The sequence below is a fragment of the Anarrhichthys ocellatus genome, unplaced genomic scaffold (assembly GCF_004355925.1).
Source record: "Anarrhichthys ocellatus isolate YVR2014 unplaced genomic scaffold, GSC_Weel_1.0 scaffold36, whole genome shotgun sequence".
NCBI lineage: Eukaryota > Metazoa > Chordata > Actinopteri > Perciformes > Anarhichadidae > Anarrhichthys > Anarrhichthys ocellatus.
This window is the reverse complement of record NW_022280066.1, coordinates 4,439,855-4,459,869: the sequence shown is the minus strand read 5'-3', so window position 1 is coordinate 4,459,869 and position 20,015 is coordinate 4,439,855. Positions and strand designations below refer to the sequence as shown.

General features: G+C 44.7%; 2 protein-coding genes and 1 non-coding gene across 4 annotated transcripts; 2 read left to right on the top strand and 1 right to left on the bottom strand.

Moving 5' to 3' along the window:
* The first annotated feature begins 7,183 nt into the window (after window positions 1–7,183).
* marcksl1a (MARCKS-like 1a) lies at window positions 7,184–10,253 on the top strand. Its single transcript, XM_031866778.1, has 2 exons — window positions 7,184–7,501; window positions 8,807–10,253. The coding sequence occupies exons 1-2, from the start codon at window positions 7,412–7,414 to the stop codon at window positions 9,347–9,349; spliced, it is 633 nt and encodes a 210-aa protein (XP_031722638.1). The 5' UTR covers window positions 7,184–7,411; the 3' UTR covers window positions 9,350–10,253.
* Window positions 10,254–11,231: 978 nt separating this feature from the next.
* trnas-gcu (transfer RNA serine (anticodon GCU)) lies at window positions 11,232–11,313 on the top strand. Its single transcript has one exon. It is a non-coding gene; the product is annotated as a tRNA-Ser (tRNA).
* Window positions 11,314–13,519: 2,206 nt separating this feature from the next.
* Window positions 13,520–19,469, bottom strand: LOC116394055 (gap junction beta-4 protein-like). Of its 2 annotated transcripts, none has more exons than XM_031866836.1 (4): window positions 19,213–19,469; window positions 16,359–16,548; window positions 15,138–15,439; window positions 13,520–15,000 (listed from the first exon to the last, which is right to left on the bottom strand). In XM_031866836.1, exons 2-4 carry the CDS (start codon window positions 16,527–16,529, stop codon window positions 14,658–14,660), a joined length of 816 nt encoding a protein of 271 aa, XP_031722696.1. In that variant the 5' UTR covers window positions 16,530–16,548; window positions 19,213–19,469; the 3' UTR covers window positions 13,520–14,657. The 2 variants fall into 2 exon arrangements, with proteins under 2 accessions (XP_031722696.1, XP_031722695.1); XM_031866835.1 differs by lacking the exon at window positions 19,213–19,469 and adding an exon at window positions 16,656–19,193.
* Between the last annotated feature and the right edge of the window lie 546 nt (window positions 19,470–20,015).

Genomic DNA, 20,015 nt, shown 5'->3' with positions numbered 1-20,015 from the left:
GAGCAGGTGTCTTTCATATTGTGCCTGTCAGCAGGAGATATATTCATCCCGTTTTGTTTTTAATGTATCTCCCTGTCAGGGTGGTATATCAGGCGTTGACAGGGGGTGAATGTTCAAGAGAGTAATACGGGCAGTAACAGTAAATCTCGGCTTGCGCCGACTTCCTGATGAGACACAAAGCGTAAATAACTGTCCCGCAGCACCCACATCCTTACCTCACGCCCCCTTCCCGATCAATCCCTAATCAATCACTTGCAATCACTTTTGGGTCGTGGCGTCGCAGGTTATAAGGGCTCACCGGTGGGCTAGCGGGAGCCTAATGCAGACTCAACTGGGCAGGTTGGTCAAGCTAGAATAGATCAATGCGAGCTGTCTCAGCAGACCAGTGGAGACGAGGTCAGTGCTGCCCTGCAAACACAGTTGATCGGTTCTAGATGAATTAAAGCACAAATGAGAGGAAACATTGCTGGTGCGTTGAGAGACAAGGCAAACATGTAAAGATGCAGAGAAACAAAACATTTATTTTCAGAGTTTTAATAACGTGTCCCTGTGTTAATAATTCAGCCGTCTCTTGAAATGTGCCAAATAATGCTTTTAAATCAAAAATGCATTTTATTTTCTCTTCCTGTAGCATACTTTTGATAACTTGAACATATCCAATACCAAATAGTGATTTGTGACAACTGGCTGATCCCGACCTCTCACATAAACCTGCACTTGACCGCTCGTTGGCCGCTGCAGCTAGCGGAGCAATATCACAGCTTTCTAACCACCACTGATCTAACAATGTAGAAATATGCTTTTCACTCCGACATACATCACATTATGGAAGAGGAAAAAGCTCTGGCTTCAGTTGAAAGGTGACTTTCAACATTTCAAAAAACACGTGGCACTCAAGTCTCTGTTATGCCACTTTTGAGCTAAGAATATCTCTTAGTAACCCAGACTCAACACCTCACCCCTTCTCCTGAATTATTTAATAACTCAGAGAGATGTCCATGCCCCAGCGACGACCCAACGCTGCTTCAAAAGGAGCTGCTTTTTTTTTCTTTTCTTTTTTTTACGTAACCACGTTTTGATAAACTGGAGGAGGACAAGAGAGAGGGAATCGGGGGCAAGAGATTGAAGGGGTGGGTTATAAATAGGTCACGCGCGAACAAGCGCAACACGCTGCAATGATGCTCCATGACAACACAGCTGCAATGGCAGATGGGGGAACTGGAAAACTGCAGCAAAATGACAACCGAAGAATGGATCGTGCCAAAGCTGAGCAAAACAAATGACACTAAAGTGACTGAGTTAAGTCGAGTGGGAAGGGCATCCTTCAGCTGGAGGACCTGCATCTCCTTTGGCAAACATCCACCTCTCTGTGCCTCTGTTATTGAACCTGCACTCAGACCCACGTGGAGCATGGCCGGGAAATTACAAATGATCACACAGCTGTAATTATTATAATAAAAGTCTAACCCTTAATTGAAAGAGGCACGCAACTGTGCGCGTTTTGAGTGCAATTCAGTGTAATCAAATGGGGGATGAGGAGCCAACAACAGGCTCTTTTTTTTCAGCACAAAAAGAGGAGAAGAGTCAATGAATCCATCCCACACACGGCTCATTACAACACAATGGCCCAGTATCGACTCTAGACTGCTCTCTACCATCTCTGCCCTCCATTCTGGTGTGTGTGAGTGTTTGCTAGGAGGGGGGATGGGAGGGGTGCATTGTCACAGGAGGGTAGGGGCTCTGTAAATAAGTCAGGGTTTGACTTCTCCGACAGCTGGGACGACCGTGGCCGTAGCTTAAGCTGCGGTCTTAAGAACTAGACTGACCCTAAATGCGCAGACACACAATAACACAACACACACTGACACATTTGCAGAAAATAAAAAAATTTTAAAAAAACTTACCACAACACCTTATTCAGCAACAGCTGAACAATCTGCGTGGGCAAATTAGCAATGTTTCGGTAATGGCTTTCAGTGCCACACAGAAGGATACACAGATGAATGCACTACCATTCTCTATTCGTTTTGCAGTTAGTTCGACATGGTATTAGTGTATGACTGAGGGGAACAACAAAAGGACCTCGGTCACATTAAGCTCATTATGTCTAGACGGAGCAGAAACGCCATCGAACATCATATTCTTCTCAGTTCCACTCCTGGATGAGATTATGGTGAATGGAGATACGAGCGGCGCGTCTGCCATCTTTTTTCAAGAGGCCATGATGTTGCTATCTGATGTCTGAGTCATGTGTCCAGGCTGTCGGATAACCCTCAAAGCTCTCTCTTTCTCTCGCTCTCTCTCGGGCTCCCCTTCCCCCACCCAGCCCACGCCGGACCGCCTGCTGAGGCCCAGCAGGGCTGCCAGGTCATACTTAACACCAACCACAGCCTCTCCACACAAACCTCTTCTCTCGGCTCCCATCCCCCACCCGACCCTTAAATCTGCATTACAATGAGGATGGAAGAGGAGGAGGAGGGGCGGGGGGGTTCAGGAGCCGGGGGAGAGGCAAAAACTGACGGGGGCTCGGAGAGAGTGATGATCTCACAGATTGGCCAAAACAAAAACAAAAAAGCCCCAGCTAGCAGACAACCCAGAAGTGAGCTAATGAGTCTGTATGTGTGTGTAGCGGTGGTGGTGGGGGGGGGATTAATTTGCATGTGGCTGCACCCAAGTGTTTGTTGTCGTATAAATGTCTTTGTGTGTACCAAACAAACGCCACTCTTGCTGCCAGTTATTCCTGAGCAGCAGGGGAGATGTCTGTGTGGACCGATATCACTCAGGCCCTTCTCTAATATGCAGGAATGCAAAGCTGTCATGAGTTACAGCCCATAGTGCTCTATTGGTTCTGGAGTGTGTCCTGCTAAATTAAACTGAATTAACCCGGGGATAGTTGGTTTCTGTCTCTCACGGGACATCTGACGTCCTGCGATTTTTCTTTTTTTGACAGACGTGTATGTGATGAACGGTCATTTTTATATTATTGACACTTTTCTAATGAGTCGCGTGTCTTTAGCAGGGGTCACTAGGTTTCCAGCCTTACGTGCCTTTCCAAGGCCTCAGCCTAAGTTCTTGTCAGGCGACCAGCGGAGTCTTCTTGAAGTCACTCGGCTCCGACCTGGGCAAGAAACCTGTGTGGCGCCTAAGTACCCGTAAAAACCGCGCATTGTTGTCTTTACTCACTTTGGTTTATGTTGTTGTAACCAAACGAAATAGCTAGCTGTTTTCTCCTGTCTTCATGCTAAGCTAACCCCCCTGGCGCCATTAGGCGCACAGATATGAGAGATAGTATTGATTTTATCTGACTCGGCGTACACTGTGATGCACAATTTTGTTGTTTTTGTCTGCTCATAAGAGGAAGATGATTTCGCTGTTTCCCTGCTCAGGCGTGCCTCAGTGCGTTTTACTTTCCCATTCTGCCCTCCGAAGCTTGGCGTGTCTCCCATTGTGGGAAGAAGAGAGCAAGTGCAAAGAATGTGTGGGAGGGATGAGGAGGGAGAGCGGAGGAGGACGAGCAGGCTGTGATAATGATGAATGAGATGACGGCACACTGACCTAGTAACGCCGCAGTGCCGTTGGCAGTGGGGATGAGCTGCCTTGCTACTGTATGCCCCTGTCTGACACACACACACACACATACACATTATGCCCAGCCCCATATACTCTCCCTCTGCTTCACTCATCAACGCTTTCTGCACTTCTTAACCCCTCACCCTCCCTTTTTTCTTGTCTCGCCATCTGTTTCCATCCCTCGCTGCCTTCTCTACCTGGCCCGCATGTTGTGACCACAGATGGAAACAAAGCACCGCTCGGTGAATTTGCCGGTAACAACCAAAGCCTTGATGCCAGAGAAGCACACGTGGAGAAGCAAACACTTCGAGAAAAATAATTTATGATGAGGAAGTAATAAAAATGGAGTCTGTTGGGGAGACGGCGAAGGGTAAAGGTTAAAAGGAAACCACGCTTCAATTCTCCGCGGCCGCAGAGGTTGAGAGGCTCGGCTGCAAAGAATTGTGTGTGGGGGGGGGTCAAAGTCATCTCAAAATAAACAAGCCGGGGATGATAAGGCAAACAAAAACAACGGCAGAGCCGCATCCTCTTCCACTGGGTTCCCACCAAACAGCATCAGCCGGAGACATCGCTGGAAGCAGCAGTTGCCATGGCAACCGGCTCTGTGGCATGTCTGCACACACGTAGAAATGTTGGGAGGGGTGTGTCGCTCATGTCTGCCACCTTAGGCACAGTGAGAGATGGGGGGGGGGGGAACTCTACTCGCATCAAAATGATTGCTGTTGGTTTTTAGAGGTTGCGTTTGGACGAACCACTATTTTATCAATGAGTCGAGTCCAACATTCAAGCTCGGCTGAGCATCGGACACCCAGGTACTATCCTCTTCCTCCTCCTCTTCCTCCTCCGTGAGGCACTGCCAGAGGCCGGCAGACAGAATCGTCTGCACAAGCCATGTGCAGCTTTGTGGCTGCCTGCTGGTGAGGGCCTTTTTGGAGTCAATAAGCCAGTTGATCAAAATAATTAGCATTACAAAGGGCTTTCTTTTAAGTCTACGCACCCCTATTCATGGCAGTGAAGGGGGCTGTGCACCTGATTCTCCTTGTAATTAGGTGCTTGGCAATGCAAATGTTCTGTTTATACCTCAGGCTTATGAAATGAAATTTACATGTTTGCTTGGATACCACATCTGTGACGTATTCAAATGCTTTGGAACTATAACGTGTACTATAATAATCCACTTTTTGGCCATTTTTTTCCCGGACCAATATTTCTTATTGTAAACGCTGTGTTACGATTGTGCCTCATAGGATGGCATAACATAATTTATTGAGGTTTTTGGGCCTGTTAGCGGTGCGCCAGATTTGTAACCATCAGTGTCTCACATAGGAAATCCACAGGAAACAGACCGCACTCTTGTTTTTGTGATTGTGCACGCATGAATTGCTGACGAACTGAGGAACCAAGGGAAATTACATATTCATCACGCTGATATGCCCAAGTAATATGTTCAAGGTGACTGTCATGAAGATAACTTTTCTCCTCCCTCAAGCAAAAGGAACCCCAGAGACATGTTTCTGATTCTCCTCCCTCGCTCCAGTCCTCCTCCTCTCTCTCTTCTTTTTTCCTCTCTTTCTACTTGTCATGCTCATCAGTTGTCTCGCAGAGAGAGAGAGAGAGAGAGACAATGAAGGCTTTTAGTGGGATTTGGGAGCTCATCCTGTGTCAGGCCATGCAAAGTGGGCACTCACACAAACAGGGGCATTGACTAGCTCGGGGGGTAGTGTGTGAAGAGGAGAAGAAGCGCCATGCTGAACGTGACAGAAATAAGCAGGCAGGTCGAGGACAGGGGAAGTCCTCCAGCCACGATTTTTCTCAAGGAAATCAGGCCTTGTCATCACCTCGGTGTGTGCACCACAAGTGTGTGTGTGTGTGTGCTCATTCATTAAGTCTGCGTCTGCACTAATATGTGTGTAAGACAAAGTGAAATGAGAAGATCCACACCACTCTCGTGTCTGTATGCTAAATATGTAGCTATAGTGGCGAGAAGCCGGTTAGCGTAGCTTCGCACAAAGCCTGGAAACAGAGGGAAACAGCTAGCCGTCTCTGTCTAAATGTAACAAATACACATGTTACTCCAAAGCTCATTAATGAACATGTATTATCTGGTTTTAAAATCACCCAAAAATGTGTAAAAACAAGGCTAAGTGTTTCCAGTCTGCAGGCCAAGCTAAGCTAATCGGCTGCTGGTGCTAGCTTCCCATTGAGCATACAGAGACGAAGAAAATGATTGGAGTGATGGTTGCTTAAAGTTTTCATACTCTCATTTACAGATCATTAACACTGAAATGCTGACAGAACAACAGGAGAATCGCTTCCACTGAGTTGCACAGACAATATGAGCCAGGTTTGGGCGAATGTATGGAGGAGTGTGGTGGTGGTTGGTTTGGTAGGAGTGCAGAACCCTGAGGGTGTATTCCACTGTGGGACGCTCAGCCCACTGAATGGATGGAGATCATTCTCCGGGCCGTGCATGCCCCGCATACCACGGCTGTGACACGCTCGTATGAGTATGCGTGGAGGAGGTCGTCCCGTGTGCCATCAGCTCGATGGAAACAATTACAGAAAGCCTAGAGAGAGAGAGAGAGAGAGAGAGAGAGAGAGAGAGAGAGAGAGAGACAGACACACACATATGGAGCTATAAAGGAATGCCTCAGAAGAATACATGAAATCATAAATTCCGCTTAATGAAGTCCCATAAAGATGACAAGCAGACAGAGAGCCGTTTTGTTGAGATGGGTTCGTCTGCCGGATAAATGAGGGGCCTCGTGGATGGGAAAGAAGGGATAACTTGGTTAAAGTTGCCACAATTGAGAGTAACGGCTTGAAAAGGAGACAGCTGGCATACATGAACGCATGTATGACCTCGTCTCATGACATGCCGGTCTATGGAAGCAGTCTATTCCTCAGCTTAAAACACAATGACCCCCCTGACCTCACCGGGTTGCAAGAGGAAACCCGTCAGCTTTGGGTTCCCAATGAAGAAAGACAAAAAAATGCAGTGTCATTACTGCGATCGTGGGTTTCGCTCGTCTGGCCAAGAGACCTCATTACCAGCTTGACAGGCTGATTCACTGTCTCCCTGTCTGTGTCGGTGACAAAGCAGCTCCAGTGCCATCGCAGGGTCCCCAACTTATACCAAAAACAAGTGATGCTCCCTTTCCCAGGTCGGCTGGTTTGAATGGCAAATATGTTTTTTTATTTCCCCTTTTCGAACTTTAGGTTTAGGATCCACTGATCTGAGGATAAAATACTTCAGTGGTGTGTATGCTGTTCTCACCGCAGCATTCATAGCATGAATCATAACATTTATGGCATTGTTTGTCCATCATGCTATCGCACTTTTTCTATAGTTTGTTATGAAAATAAAATTGCCAGTGACCTGTATGATCTCAGTGCTGTTGATGAACAAAGTTTAAAAAGTTCAAAATGCCCCAAAACCTTCCAGACATGTGAAACAGTGGAACGGGTCTTGCTGAGCAGACTGTTGCAGTGACATAGGGGACGAAGGAGGCCCGTCCCCCGGCTGCAGATTGGACAAAACCCCCGCCTGCCCCGCCCATGGGAGGAGACTCCGGTCGATTTTTGAGGCGCGGTAGAAATACTCACAGCCTCATCACCGACCTCCTTTAATTTGAGCTCAGCCGCCGTGGGGTCCGCACTCAGCGAAGGGGGATCTTCTCGTTTCCAGACCTAGCTAGGGAGAAGGAGATCCGGTTGGATTTGTTTCACCTCTTTGGCAAGACCTTACCCGATCCCGGCGCTGGATTTTTAAACCTCAAAACTCTCCTCGAGGTTTTTCTTTTCGATTTTCTTTTTTGTTTCCAACACACAGTAAGAGAGAATGGGAGCCCCGTTGTCCAAGGGTGGAGTAGCTGTTGAGGGGAAAGCCGCCGCCGCTGCCGACCCTGCCGCCGCCAAAGCCAACGGCCAGGTGAGTGAAGTAGGCCACTCGAGGAGACACATGGCACCGAACGCCCACAAGGCAGCGTGGGGTGCCGCTGCGATGCCTAGCTGTTGCTCTTTCACGCTCCGCACAGAGAGCAGACCCGTTCCTGCGTTAACCCGTGTGTCTACAGGGCCAATGAAATAAATAACAAGGTTGTCTACAGGGGTAGGGGACCTCCAGCCAGAGTAGCCGACGAGTGGCCGTGCTCGTCCCCGCTCGGCGCGCACCAGACCTGCCTTTTGTTAATTCCGCTCGCCGGTCCCCGGGTGGGGGTGGGGGCAATTCACCCGCAAAATTCGACCTGAGACCGACATATTCGGGTAGAAGCGTGTGTTTCGACCGTGTTCTCTCTCATGAGTTGACTGCGGTCGGGGCGGTAGTCGCTCTCGACGTCGAAAACAAAAGGCGCGGAGCGGTGCAAAGGATGCAAATGCGCTCTGCTGGAGGCGCATTGTTTTTGCGGAGTTTCAAACAAAGCGGCGGAGACGGGCGCCAGTTTATAAAAAAAAAAAACAACCTCTGCCCCGAAACTAATATACATTTATGCGTTTTGTGTCTCGTGTTGTTCGACTAGTTTCAACACGGAGTGGAATAAAATGTGCGTTGACGATAGCTGGGATGAGTACAGAGTGGCTCGCTTCAATCTAAACCCCCAGATCAGAGGATGCATTATTTGATACAACGCAAAGCGCATTGCAATACATGTTGATGAACTTGGTCCTTATCAGTTGCTCGATTTAAAGGAGCCCACGGTCCCTCGTGAGTGCAGTCGCTTAATTGAATATGCCGACATTGGCCGATGTGTGTGCTGCTGTATTTTGGCCACACCGAGCTCGCGCAGAGAGCGGTGGGAGATGGGAGCTGCAGCTCTGGGATGAGAGCAGAAAGCAGGTTTCATGGGGATTCCTTTGTTCCCCAAACCCGCTAGCTGTGTTGACGTTTGAATGCAGCACTACTGCCCCCGTGTGGCTGCTTAGTAGTCATGCAAACCGCTGTTTACCCCCCCCACACACACACACACACACACACACACACACACACACACCACTGTCAGTGCAAGCAGCTTTCCTCAAGTATAACGTGGATTAACTAGTGGAGTAAATGGGCTAATGCTGTGATCTGTCATATGTCAGATCCCTTTTATTTGGAATGCTGTGCACATTTTCATCTACAGTTTATCCATCTGTTTACGCGTGAAATATTTTTCCATTTTGCAGAGGCAACATGTTTTTATTTTGGGCCCAGTTTGATTACTTAAATCCACGACTAATGAGTCCTTCTTCTCTGCAGGAGAACGGTCACGTCAAATCCAACGGTGACGTGTCGGCCAAGCCCGACGGGGAAGTGGCCGCAGCCGCCGATGGAAACGGAACAGCCGAACTGGCCAAGGAGGGCGAAAACGGCACCGGGGACGCCATCGAGCCAGCCCCCGCGGCCGAGGGGGAGTCCGCCAAGCCGGAGGGTGAGGGCGCCAAGGAGGGCAAGAAGAAGAAGAAGTTCTCCCTGAAGAACTCCTTCAAGTTCAAGGGCATCTCGCTGAAGAAGAGTAAGAAGGGCGGTGAGGAGGGCAAGGAGGAGGTCGCCTCCCCGACGGCTGAGGAGAATGGCCACTCGGCCAAGGAAACCAAAGAGGAGACGCCGGCCGCCGAGGCCAAAGAGGACGAGGCCGCAGATCCGGCTGCTGCTGAGGCCGCACCCGAGGGAGAGGCCAAGGCGAAGGAGGAGGCCCCACCCACAGAGGCTGCCCCGGTCGAGGAGGCCGCCGCTGCCGACGCCATCCCTGCTGAGGACACGACACCCGCGGCCCCCGAGGGTGAGGCCAAGGCAGAGTGACTGCCCCCCCCCCCCCCCTCCCTCCCTCCCCCCAGCCGCGGCACCTGAACTGATTTTCCAAGATTAAAAGTATATAAATATATATATGAGCGACGCGTGCCACGTTCTTAAAAGTTATAAACGAAACTAGAGAAGAAGACAACGGATATATCACGTCTGCTGAGTCAACCACCAGTTCACTGCCTTTTATTAGTTCTTCGACAGATGGAATCTCACTGGGCCCTCTCACGATCAAAGCGTCGGCGTGTGTCGCCCCCTCATGGTACACACGGGGACTGGCGTGTGGTGAAGGTAAATGGATTGGATGGATGTGGAGCGAATCAGGAATACTGACTTATTTTCCCAGTTCACGGAGAAGCATCCTTTTTTAACAGCGTGGCAGCCCTATAACATTTTTCTTTTTCTGTCTCATCTCTCTTCTTTTTTTTTTTTTTTGGATCTAAAAAATTGTCACCGTAGCGGAGCGGGGCAGAGCATCTCCTTCACTCGAAATGACTGTTATATGGACACATAAACCTTTCAGAAAGATCTAACTCATTTTTAGAATTCTACATTCCTATGTTTTACCCCCCCAAACAATTTCAAGTATTTTGTCATGTATAGAAAAGTAAAAAATCAAGGAGGGGAGGTGGAAGATGAGCAATGTCTTTGTACGTGCATTTCGATTAGTTCTTTTGTTCTTCTGGCTAAAACCACATTCGAGCTTCTTGAGTATTGCAGTGTTCACATTTCAGTTTATGATGCAGGGGTTGTGTACAAAATGTGAGCTTTTTAATCTGCAAACTGTCTCTGTAAATATGTTTTCGCCAATATTTTTGGTTCTCTTTATTTTGCTATCGTTTGAAGATGTCAATGATTTTATTGTAACTTTTAATAAGGGTAAATAAATGTTCGATCCCCCCCCGGTCTGTGTTCCGCCTTTTGATTCACACCTCAAGACACACTGATGAAGTAGACTAAAGACTATTGTGTACTTACTACATCATGCATACACAAACATTCAGTTAAATAGTAGATAAGAGAATACAAACTGTATCTGATGAAAAGTAATTCAAAGCAACCATGATTTAGATTGAAGGTACAAACAAGCTTTGTCATTAAATCAGCTAATTATGAAAATGGAAGAATAAATAAACACCAGTGAACATGAACATTGCTGCTTCCACAGACCTGAGTCACACTTGATTCACGTGTGATCTGCATATAATAAGCTGGTCACACCTGCACCAATATTTTGTCATAAATAGAACAATATGTGCATATTCATTTTCATCCTTTAGATACAGTTTTCATGCATTCCAGACTATTCTTTCGGCACATTAAGCTCACATCTCATTGCATAATTTCACTTCACATTACTTGTCTGCGTGACAAACATTTGAATCTAAATAGTGGATTGTGTGAGAGAGTGTGACATGTCATAAGTGGTGTTTTTTCTTTTTTTCACATCATTTTCAATGAATTATGGCAGCTTGTTTGACATCAGCTGCTGGAGTAAAGTCCAGTTCGTTATCAGAGGCTTAAACTAGCTCATTGTTAGTTGGTCTCTGGCTCCCTGTGGTGGACAGACACGTGTATTGTACATGAGTCTGCACATTGTTGCTGTTCGGTCAGAGTAAAACACGTTGACGTCTAATTCTCACGTTGTTCGTGTTATGCTATTAGCCAAAGTTAGCTAGTTTTTCGTAGTATCATTAGCAGGGATTATAATGCGCTGGGATGTGGAAGTAGATTTGGCTTTACGCGTTTCCGTACAACACAATGTAAAAGCAGCAACGTCGACCGAAATGTTGAGCAGAACCAAATCAGGTCTACATCCACAAATATTTTAATAACGACTACTGTATGTCGAAATATTACGAGTTAACACTTAATGTTCACAGACGAGGTGGCCGAGTGGTTAAGGCGATGGACTGCTAATCCATTGTGCTCTGCACGCGTGGGTTCGAATCCCATCCTCGTCGGATGTTTTCAATTTGTCAAATATGAAATTAGCCACGAAATAAAAAAACAACTGGAAAATACTTTAACTGTTCTACGTATTCCTCTTCTGAAACGTTATGGTTCACTTCCATAAGACATAATATCGTGTGAAATTGTAGCCCACGCAAATACAAGCAACTGGGGGAATTCCATGTGTTTTAAAGAAGCACTTGAAGGCAACAACATTGGCTCGTCTGGTTAGAGTACCTGCGCCGCCCACATGTGCAGCTGTGTTCAGAGCTCTTGATGCAGGCCACCGGCACGTGCTTTTAAACACGAGGGGACTTCAAGGGTAAATATTTCTGCTCTTACCTTGATGCATGATGGTCCACTTTGGCTGCTTTTACGCCCTGTCCCTTTGTACAATAACAAATCTCTAGACAAAAATCCCTAAAATGTCTGTAAATATATAGATCAGGGGTCTTCAACGTTTTTCAGGCCAAGGACCCCCAAACTGATAGAGAGATGGAGCAAGGACCCCCGACTATATATAGTGTATAAAATTGTGTTTTATATTAAATGGGCCTAGTACTATGTATAAACATACCTCTTTATTGTGCATTCAATACTAAGCTATTCAAATAATACACAGGTTCATATATTCATGTTTTTATTTTAAACATGTGCAAGGTACAGTGAGTAGGGAGGCCGTGCCACTGCCATTTATAAACATACCTTGTCAGCTGATACCAATGCCAATATCAACATTGTCTGTCAATTGCATGATAATCATGCATACAAGCTATTCAAATTTATGTTTTCATTTTAAACATAAATGTGGAAACGAAAAATGAGTGATGGCCTATTAGTGCCACTGCCATGCATAAAGATACCTGTTATCTTTCATGCAATACTGAACTATTAAAATAATGGTCAGATTCATGTTTAGAGAAAAAAAATTATATTTTTTTATTTATTTTTTTAATTGTTTAATCAACCAAAAATTCCGCGGACCCCCTGCAGTACCTCCGCGGACACCCTAGGGGCCGTGGACCCCCTGTTGAAGACCTCTGATATAGATGGATACATTAACAGGTATTGTCAACGTGGGACATGCTGCCATCTAGTGGTAACAGAACATAATTCAACTGTTTTTATTCCAACTTTTGTTTTTACGTTCTGTGATCAAATTGTTGCTTTTTAACCAACAAAATAAGTTAATTTATGTGCACAATAGGCTATTTTATGAGTAAATTATACAATCTATGATGGCTGGATTCCACTTAGCTGCAACAACAAAATAAACAATAACAATAATTAAAATTATAATGATAAAACTAAAATCAAGTTGAGATAATATACAGCAGCAACAGCAGTGATTGCATGAACTGCAAAACACGGCAATTTAATGAGACGCAAGCTCATTCTAAAACAAATCAAGGGGGTTGAATACTGCATGTGAAAGGCAGAACTTTTCTGTCCAGGTTGGATTTTTGGACAATGTCCAAATATGTTGAATTTATAATGCCAGCAATATACTCATTAAATACATGTGTTACTGCTTATGGCCTTGTAGATAAACATTGTGGAATAATGATGAAAAAGGATAATAGAAGCTTGTACGAGCTAAGCGCTTAGCTCCATTTATAGGCAAGTCATTTCCCATCAAGCACTTCGCTGCTGTAGCCCTTTGAGAGATTCAATGGCACCTAGGTCACAAAACTGCATGCGTCTTTTTCCTCTCAGATTTCCATTTTTAATGCAGTTGGGCCTCCGTGGCAAGTCGGACAAAATCACTAACCATCATGCAATTCACTGAGCGAGACGGTGATCACAGTTATGCAGGCCTGCGTCGGTCTAGTTCATCTTAGACAAGCCTTATTTAAATTATGGCTTTATTGATAAAATACATTGTAATACAACATACAGTCGTTTGGACAACATGCAGTTGGTTTCCTGATTCTGAAAGCTTCAAACCTTTATAACATATCTTCTTAAAAATAAACCATCTTCCATCCTGACTTTTTGTAACCACAGGAGAGGACCTGGTACCGTTCCATCGGGCTCAAGAGGTTAAATATGTTTATTTACACCTGATGCTTAAGTTGATTTTTGTTAATCCTTCTGTTTCTTGAGTGAGTTTGTCACTGGTATTAGGAGCAGCAGCAAACTTCATTTAGAAACCCTGCATATACAAACATACCAGAATGGACCTTTCTGTAAAGAGGGACAGTCTTGGCACAGAGCTTGATCAGCATTTTTATTTAACAAGCAATTAAATATAGCACCTATATATGTCAATAAAAAACAAGTCTTAAAAAAAAAACTATTGGACCACATTACTACATTCCAGTTGACTTTTTTGACTCCAGTCGGCTCTGAACTGTAGTTGTGTCCGGGGTACATATGGTGACCTTGTCCTGTAACTTCACCCTGCCAGCTCAGCTAATTAAGCTAGTTAGAAATATCCTCTTATAGACTCCACGCTTGACGTGGGGCATCAGCTCATCAAATTCCCGGCAGTGTGTGTTTTTGTTTTTTTTTAAACACGACTTTAACCCAGATTTTCCTGTCGCCGACATTTATTTTTCAGCTCGGAGACACAAGCAATAGCTTGAGCTGCAGCTAAGAATTGCAGGATCACACATCACATCACATGAAAATCCATCTCGTGGGGCTTTCGGTAACGTGTTTTGGTGTCCAGAGCGCGGCCCAATCAGATCCGGTTCGACAAAAGCCCCAGATCAGCATTGGCGCCCGAGCACCCATGTGTGAACTTTTAAATTTGGGGACCTCATTCGAGATCCTTCCTGGTGAAAGGTCGTGCAGTGTGTGTGTGACCCTGCCCCCCAACGCCGGTCAGACATGTGGTGTAAAAACCACTACGACTTAAAGACTCTAAATTACTGTGATTGTGTTTAAAAGAATACAAACAAGTCAGAGCATTTTTCCCCCCTCATACCAGAATAACGCTTGAAGCCAGACATTTCTTTAGCACTGCCCCAGCGCTGAGAGACATAGCTGTAACAGGACACACCTGACGTTGATTCAACAAATCAATCAACAATGCCCTTCCAACGCAACATCAGACGCGTGCTTTAAAAAGCCAACTCCTGCATGTTGGTCCTGGTATAGTCGGCCATGAGCTGATGAGACCTATAGTACAGAGATTAAACAATGTGATATCCAAACGCACCGATACCAGTAGTCCTCTCCTTTCACAGTGTTCAACATACAGCCAGTGTCTGCGATCCTTCTGACGGAGAGCCATTGATGTTCCATGTTCAGCTGGGACACAGTATTTTCGGTCTAATAACTTTATTAGGGTCCACCAGTTAGAAAGAACCCCATGGTTCAGTGCCCCCCACCCTCCCCCAACCAAGTCCTACAAGGTCGTGCTTATACCACCGTCTCTGACCTTGTCCGTCTTGTTTAAACTCATCTGGCTCTCTGTCAGCGTCGGATCGGTCCTGCGGTACTGGGACCTCGGTGGGGCCATGTTGGTGAGCTTGTGCTGCTCAGCAAAGCGGAACCTCTCGTTGTCCTGGCGGGCCCTCACCATCTTGGAGATGCGCTTGCCGATGAGGTAAACCATCTCGCAGAGGCACATCAGGATGCACAGCGCGCTGGAAACAACCATGAAGATCATGAAGATCTTCTTCTCCGTGGGGCGACTGATGAAGCAGTCCACGGTGTTGGGGCACGGCGCTATGGAACACTTGGACAACCTAAAAGAAGGGATTGAAGAAGAAGAAGAATAGAGATTCATTAGAGAATCGGTTTGTCTGTTCATTTCCAATGTCCATGCTGAAGATGATTAAAAGGCCGTGCTTTCGTCTGAAAAGTAAAAAGGTACGAGTGTTACTTGGGCAAGTCGTATCCGTGGTATATCCGATACAGGATGTACAGAAAGGCGATGTCGAATCCAGCCTTGAAGACCAGACTCAGCAGATAGGTCCACCACAGCCCCCCTCTCTTCTTGCCGGGGTTGGCGTACAGGTGAGAGCCGTGGTGCAGCTCCTCGTATTTCTTGTCCTTTCCTTCGCGGAACTTAACGTGAGCCATCACCATCAGGGACGGGCACGTGACAAAAATCAGCTGCAGAGCCCACAGACGGATATGGGAGATGGGGAAGATGTGGTCGTAGCAGATGTTGGTGCAGCCAGGCTGGAAACAGAGTAAAAGATTTACAGCAATTGCTTTTTCTGTAATGACTAAAATGTCTCAGTGAAAGTGTAGGTTATTGCCTTTGTGCCAGAGATAAAAAAACAACAACAACAAACTGAGTCTCAAAGAGGCAATACTTTCATACCACTAATGCAACTGTCATGAAATGATGACGGTGCTTTTTAGGGGATCAGTGAAATAACAGAACATTCAAACGGCAGAACTTCTCCCTGCAAGACTTGCAGGCAAATATTGAGTCAGCATTTTGCAGTTGATTTCGATCAGGGTTACAGACTAAAGGATGGCTGTGTCGGTAACAGGTTTTGCTGTAATAAACGGTGTTGATTGGCTATCAGTTACCGTACGTCGTAAATGCTAAAACCGTAGCAAGTGAACTTAAAGAATAAATTGACGAGAGTTGATCTTCTGGTCACGGGTGTATGCTCACAAATATGTCAAAGTCCCAAGAAGTCAGCACGTTTCTTTGATGAGGCTGCCTGCGCTGAATGCCTCGCCCTTAAAGGGCGATTTGGTGTTGCACTTTCACAAAGTTCGGGGTCTCACTAGAGACAAATTACAAACAAGAAAGGTCAAAATTGATGCAACATAGCCAGATATATCCATAGTTTTAGTCTCTAGTGTTCCACAAAATACTGGTAACTACATTTCCCATAATGCAACTCAATACTGTCTTTTGTTTAAGTCTTCCGGTCTGGTAAATGCCCACGTCTTTCAAACTCCACAACTACGAAGTTGCAAATTGAACTATAATTTAACAAATTAAGGCGTCCAACCCAATCCGAGATAACCCCGATGACATCATTCAGGGTAACAGCCGACGTTCGTGGTTGAACTCATAAACAGTCGGGATAGATTTTATGTAAGAATAGTGTAAGAATAGAAAAGGAAAACATCTTACCTGCCGAGTGTTACACACAAAGTCTTTGCTCTCGTCACCCCAAACCCTCTGCGCTGCCACCACAAACACCATGACCCGGAACACAAACACCATGGACAGCCATATCCTCCCGAACGCGGTGGAGTATTTATTGACTCCGCTCAACAAGCCCTCCAGGCCCGACCAGTTCATCGCTGCTGCTGCACGGGGCCTTGGGGATGGACACAAACGTACGCTTTAACGGAGAGGAAGGGAGAATACAGGGTTGTGCTTCCACATCCGTATGACAAGATACAAACAGATCAGACAATTACTTACAACAATAACATAAAATGTTGGCTTCTGGTTAAGAATTAGCTAGATTTTGCCCAACCCAACATGCAAGTTACATGAATAGAATACTTCAAAACACAGCTGCACCTAGAACCGGTGTGTCTGGCTAAGACACAAAAGCTTGCATGGGCTTGTCTGAAATTTTTCAGGTCAGGAGTGGGAGGTGACATTTAGAAACAGATTTATATCTGATATCTCATGTCTGCCGGGGTGTCTTTGTCGTGTTGTTGCAAATTGCAATTTTCTCTTTTTGAATGCTTCATAAATTGTTATTCAGGATTAATAATGTCACCAGGCCCCTCTCTAATGAAGGCCCATGTTTTAGTAGCTATATATCAAGATGTACTGTGCACAGGCCAGAGAAGTTGAAGTTAGCAGCTGGTTAGCATAGCGTAGCACAAAGACTGGAAACAGCTAGCCCCTGCTCTGTCCAAAGGGTAACCTAATCTGCCTTCCAGCACCCCTAAAGCTCTGGTTTCCCTCTGGAAGCATTTTAGCAACAATTTGCGGTTAACGTGCTCGACTGTTCCTGGCTGGGACCACTTCCTGAAATGTCCACTGGTTGCCCAGCAACTGCTCCCCCACCAAAAAGTAGTGTGGCACACAAACCCAAATAAGACAGTGACGTTTGATGTTTTTACCTTCGTTTAAATCCCCCTTTTTATGCAATCTATTATGCTAAAATAAGCTAACTGGCTGCTAGCTACAAATTTGCTATTTCTTCAAACCATAGATTCTATGCTCAGAATTTAGACCACATTTCCAACAAACACCTTAGACACCTTTCATGGAACAAAAAGATTAAACTGCTCCACCGTAATACTTTTAGCTTTACGTTTCATGCAAAATCTTATATTTCGAATGCAAATATGTTTTTGAAAGTGAACCAACAATGTGCTCTATGACATGCAGACAAACCAGTTTGAGGAGTTGGGAGTGCTCACTTAGAGATGTGAAACGGGATTAATTAACAAGACATTTTAGGCCATGGTTAATGGTATTAGTTACACCTGTGCTTCTGCTACTGTGATAATTCAGCTCTGTTCCAGTGTTAAATAAGATAAAACGTTAATGATAAAATGTATCTTTATGCTCCATCCTGGACGCGAGGTTCATGAATGAAACAACCAGGAGTCATTAGCCTATTATAAATATATCTTCGAGCATAAACCTCCTGGCCAATGTGTGGTTTCACAATTGAAGTTACCTAGATACTATTTGTCTGTGTTTATGTGTGTGTGTGTGTGTGTGTGTGTGTGTGTGTGTGTGTGTGTGTGTGTGTGTGTTTAACAAATATGTCTTTATCTTGGCAAACAAAACCTAATGTGGTAACCACAGTGCTCAGTCTATTGAATCATGTTGTCATAGTAACATGGGGCTGGCATTGTACAGATTCTTCTTTTTTGATTGTAAGATATACTTAATTTTTAGTCCTTTTTTTGTAAAATGTAATTACATTCATTCACTAAAAATGTGTATCTAATTGAGTATTTCGCCACATATAGTTTCTTTTTGCTCGTCAAATAAACGGGAACCACTAAAGCTTTGATCATTTTTTTTTTAATAAATGTTATTTGGAAAGTATAACAGATTGTTTTTAAATTATATTTTCCATTTGTTTTTACTTGAAGTCCCACCACTTCGCTGGTCATGAAGATAAATAAAATCCATGTGAATCCGGATATAAAACACCATCTTTAGGCGCGTACGATTTTCTGGAGCAGTGAAGGATCACACACTGTTTACAAACGAGTAAAATATTTAGATTTCACCAAACAGGAGTGGCTGAGGACTTTTCGTTGTTAACACTTAAAACTCTGGATTTACTCCATTAGTTTAGTCATATAGGCTAAATACAACAAATCTTCGCAGCAATGAGACCTGTCCAGTGAGGGCCACATACTGCTGTGGTTATGAGACCATTTCAGATTCTACATTACTATTTGTCTTTTTTTTTTTAACCCCAAACGTTGGGCTCCATTTCAGGCTGTGGCTGTGTACGAAATATAAAATGTTGCTGCAAATGGTGAATTACACGTATTGTTTGTGCGAGGGATGTAGTGGCAAATTAAACCGTAGATCTTCAATGAGAGCAAACTGTTTTAATTTCAGGAAGGCATTAAATCTACCAAAAAAAAGACCAATTGCATGGTAGGCTATTTATAAAGCAGATTGCTTGATATACATCAGCTTGTGTGTGTGTGTGTGTGTGTGTAGAAATGTTTAACTTTTAAGAGGGTACCCCAACGACTCTGTCTTTGTGGTGAATCTACAGTTTATAAAACCACATTTTCTTTATACTGATTGCGCAACATCTTGCCACACTATGTGTAACGTTACTCTCATTGTGTCTTCTTTTTTTAGGGTGAAATAACCGCGAGGCTTTCTCCGCATATGTTGGCATAAACAACAGTTTCTATCGTACTGTTTTAGGGTAAACAAGGAAAAAGACATCACTGTAACTGGCAACAGTCTTTTGTTTAACGCTCAGTCCTCACTTTAGGCATGTGATACAACATTAATGAATATTAAACAACCTTACCTAGTGCTGGAACCAGACTCAAATACCCAAATCCAATATGTTGACACCAGCAGGGGAAGATTAATAAACAGCTGTGAAGTTAAATATAGTTCAGTAAAAACTGGTTTAAACTATTCCGCTGATTTTTCTCTCTGTTTCTGTCTCTGCTCTCTCGCCCTTCCCTCAGAATTCCTGCCAAACCAGATTCAGCAGTTGCTACGTCACCACACACACACACACACACACACACACACACACACACACACACACACTCAGACTTGCATGCCCTGTCTTGTCAGTTTGCACGATACAGGAAGGCTCCACTCCCTCTGAGCCAAGTAACCTAACACCTTATGAATAGGTAAAGAAACAAGACGCTTATACTTTATTAGGCAGGGTGAGAAAACACCCATCCTTCCCAAACAGAATGCCGGTGTGTCTGTACGTGTGTGTGTAAGTATGTGTGTGTAGGAAAAAGAGAGTAAGAAGGAGAGAGGCAGGAAGATGCCACACCCTTTGGGCAGCAATGCAGATGTGTTTTTACAGTGAGCAAAGTGTTCACATGGTAACAAACATACAGAACTAAATCAGATCTAAAAAAATGTAGCGTGTCAAACTGTTTCAGTAAGTTGTTGCTGCAGTTTGTTTGAAATAGAGTAACTCATCAAATAAAATACAATAAATGCTGTAATATATATTAAGTCAGTGTATGAAAAATAATACAAAGTGGCAAGAGAAAAAGTTAAACATCAAAAGCGTTCATAAGTTGTGAATATATAGTGGGATTAGAGTAAAATACATGACGATAAAGAGTTATGAACATA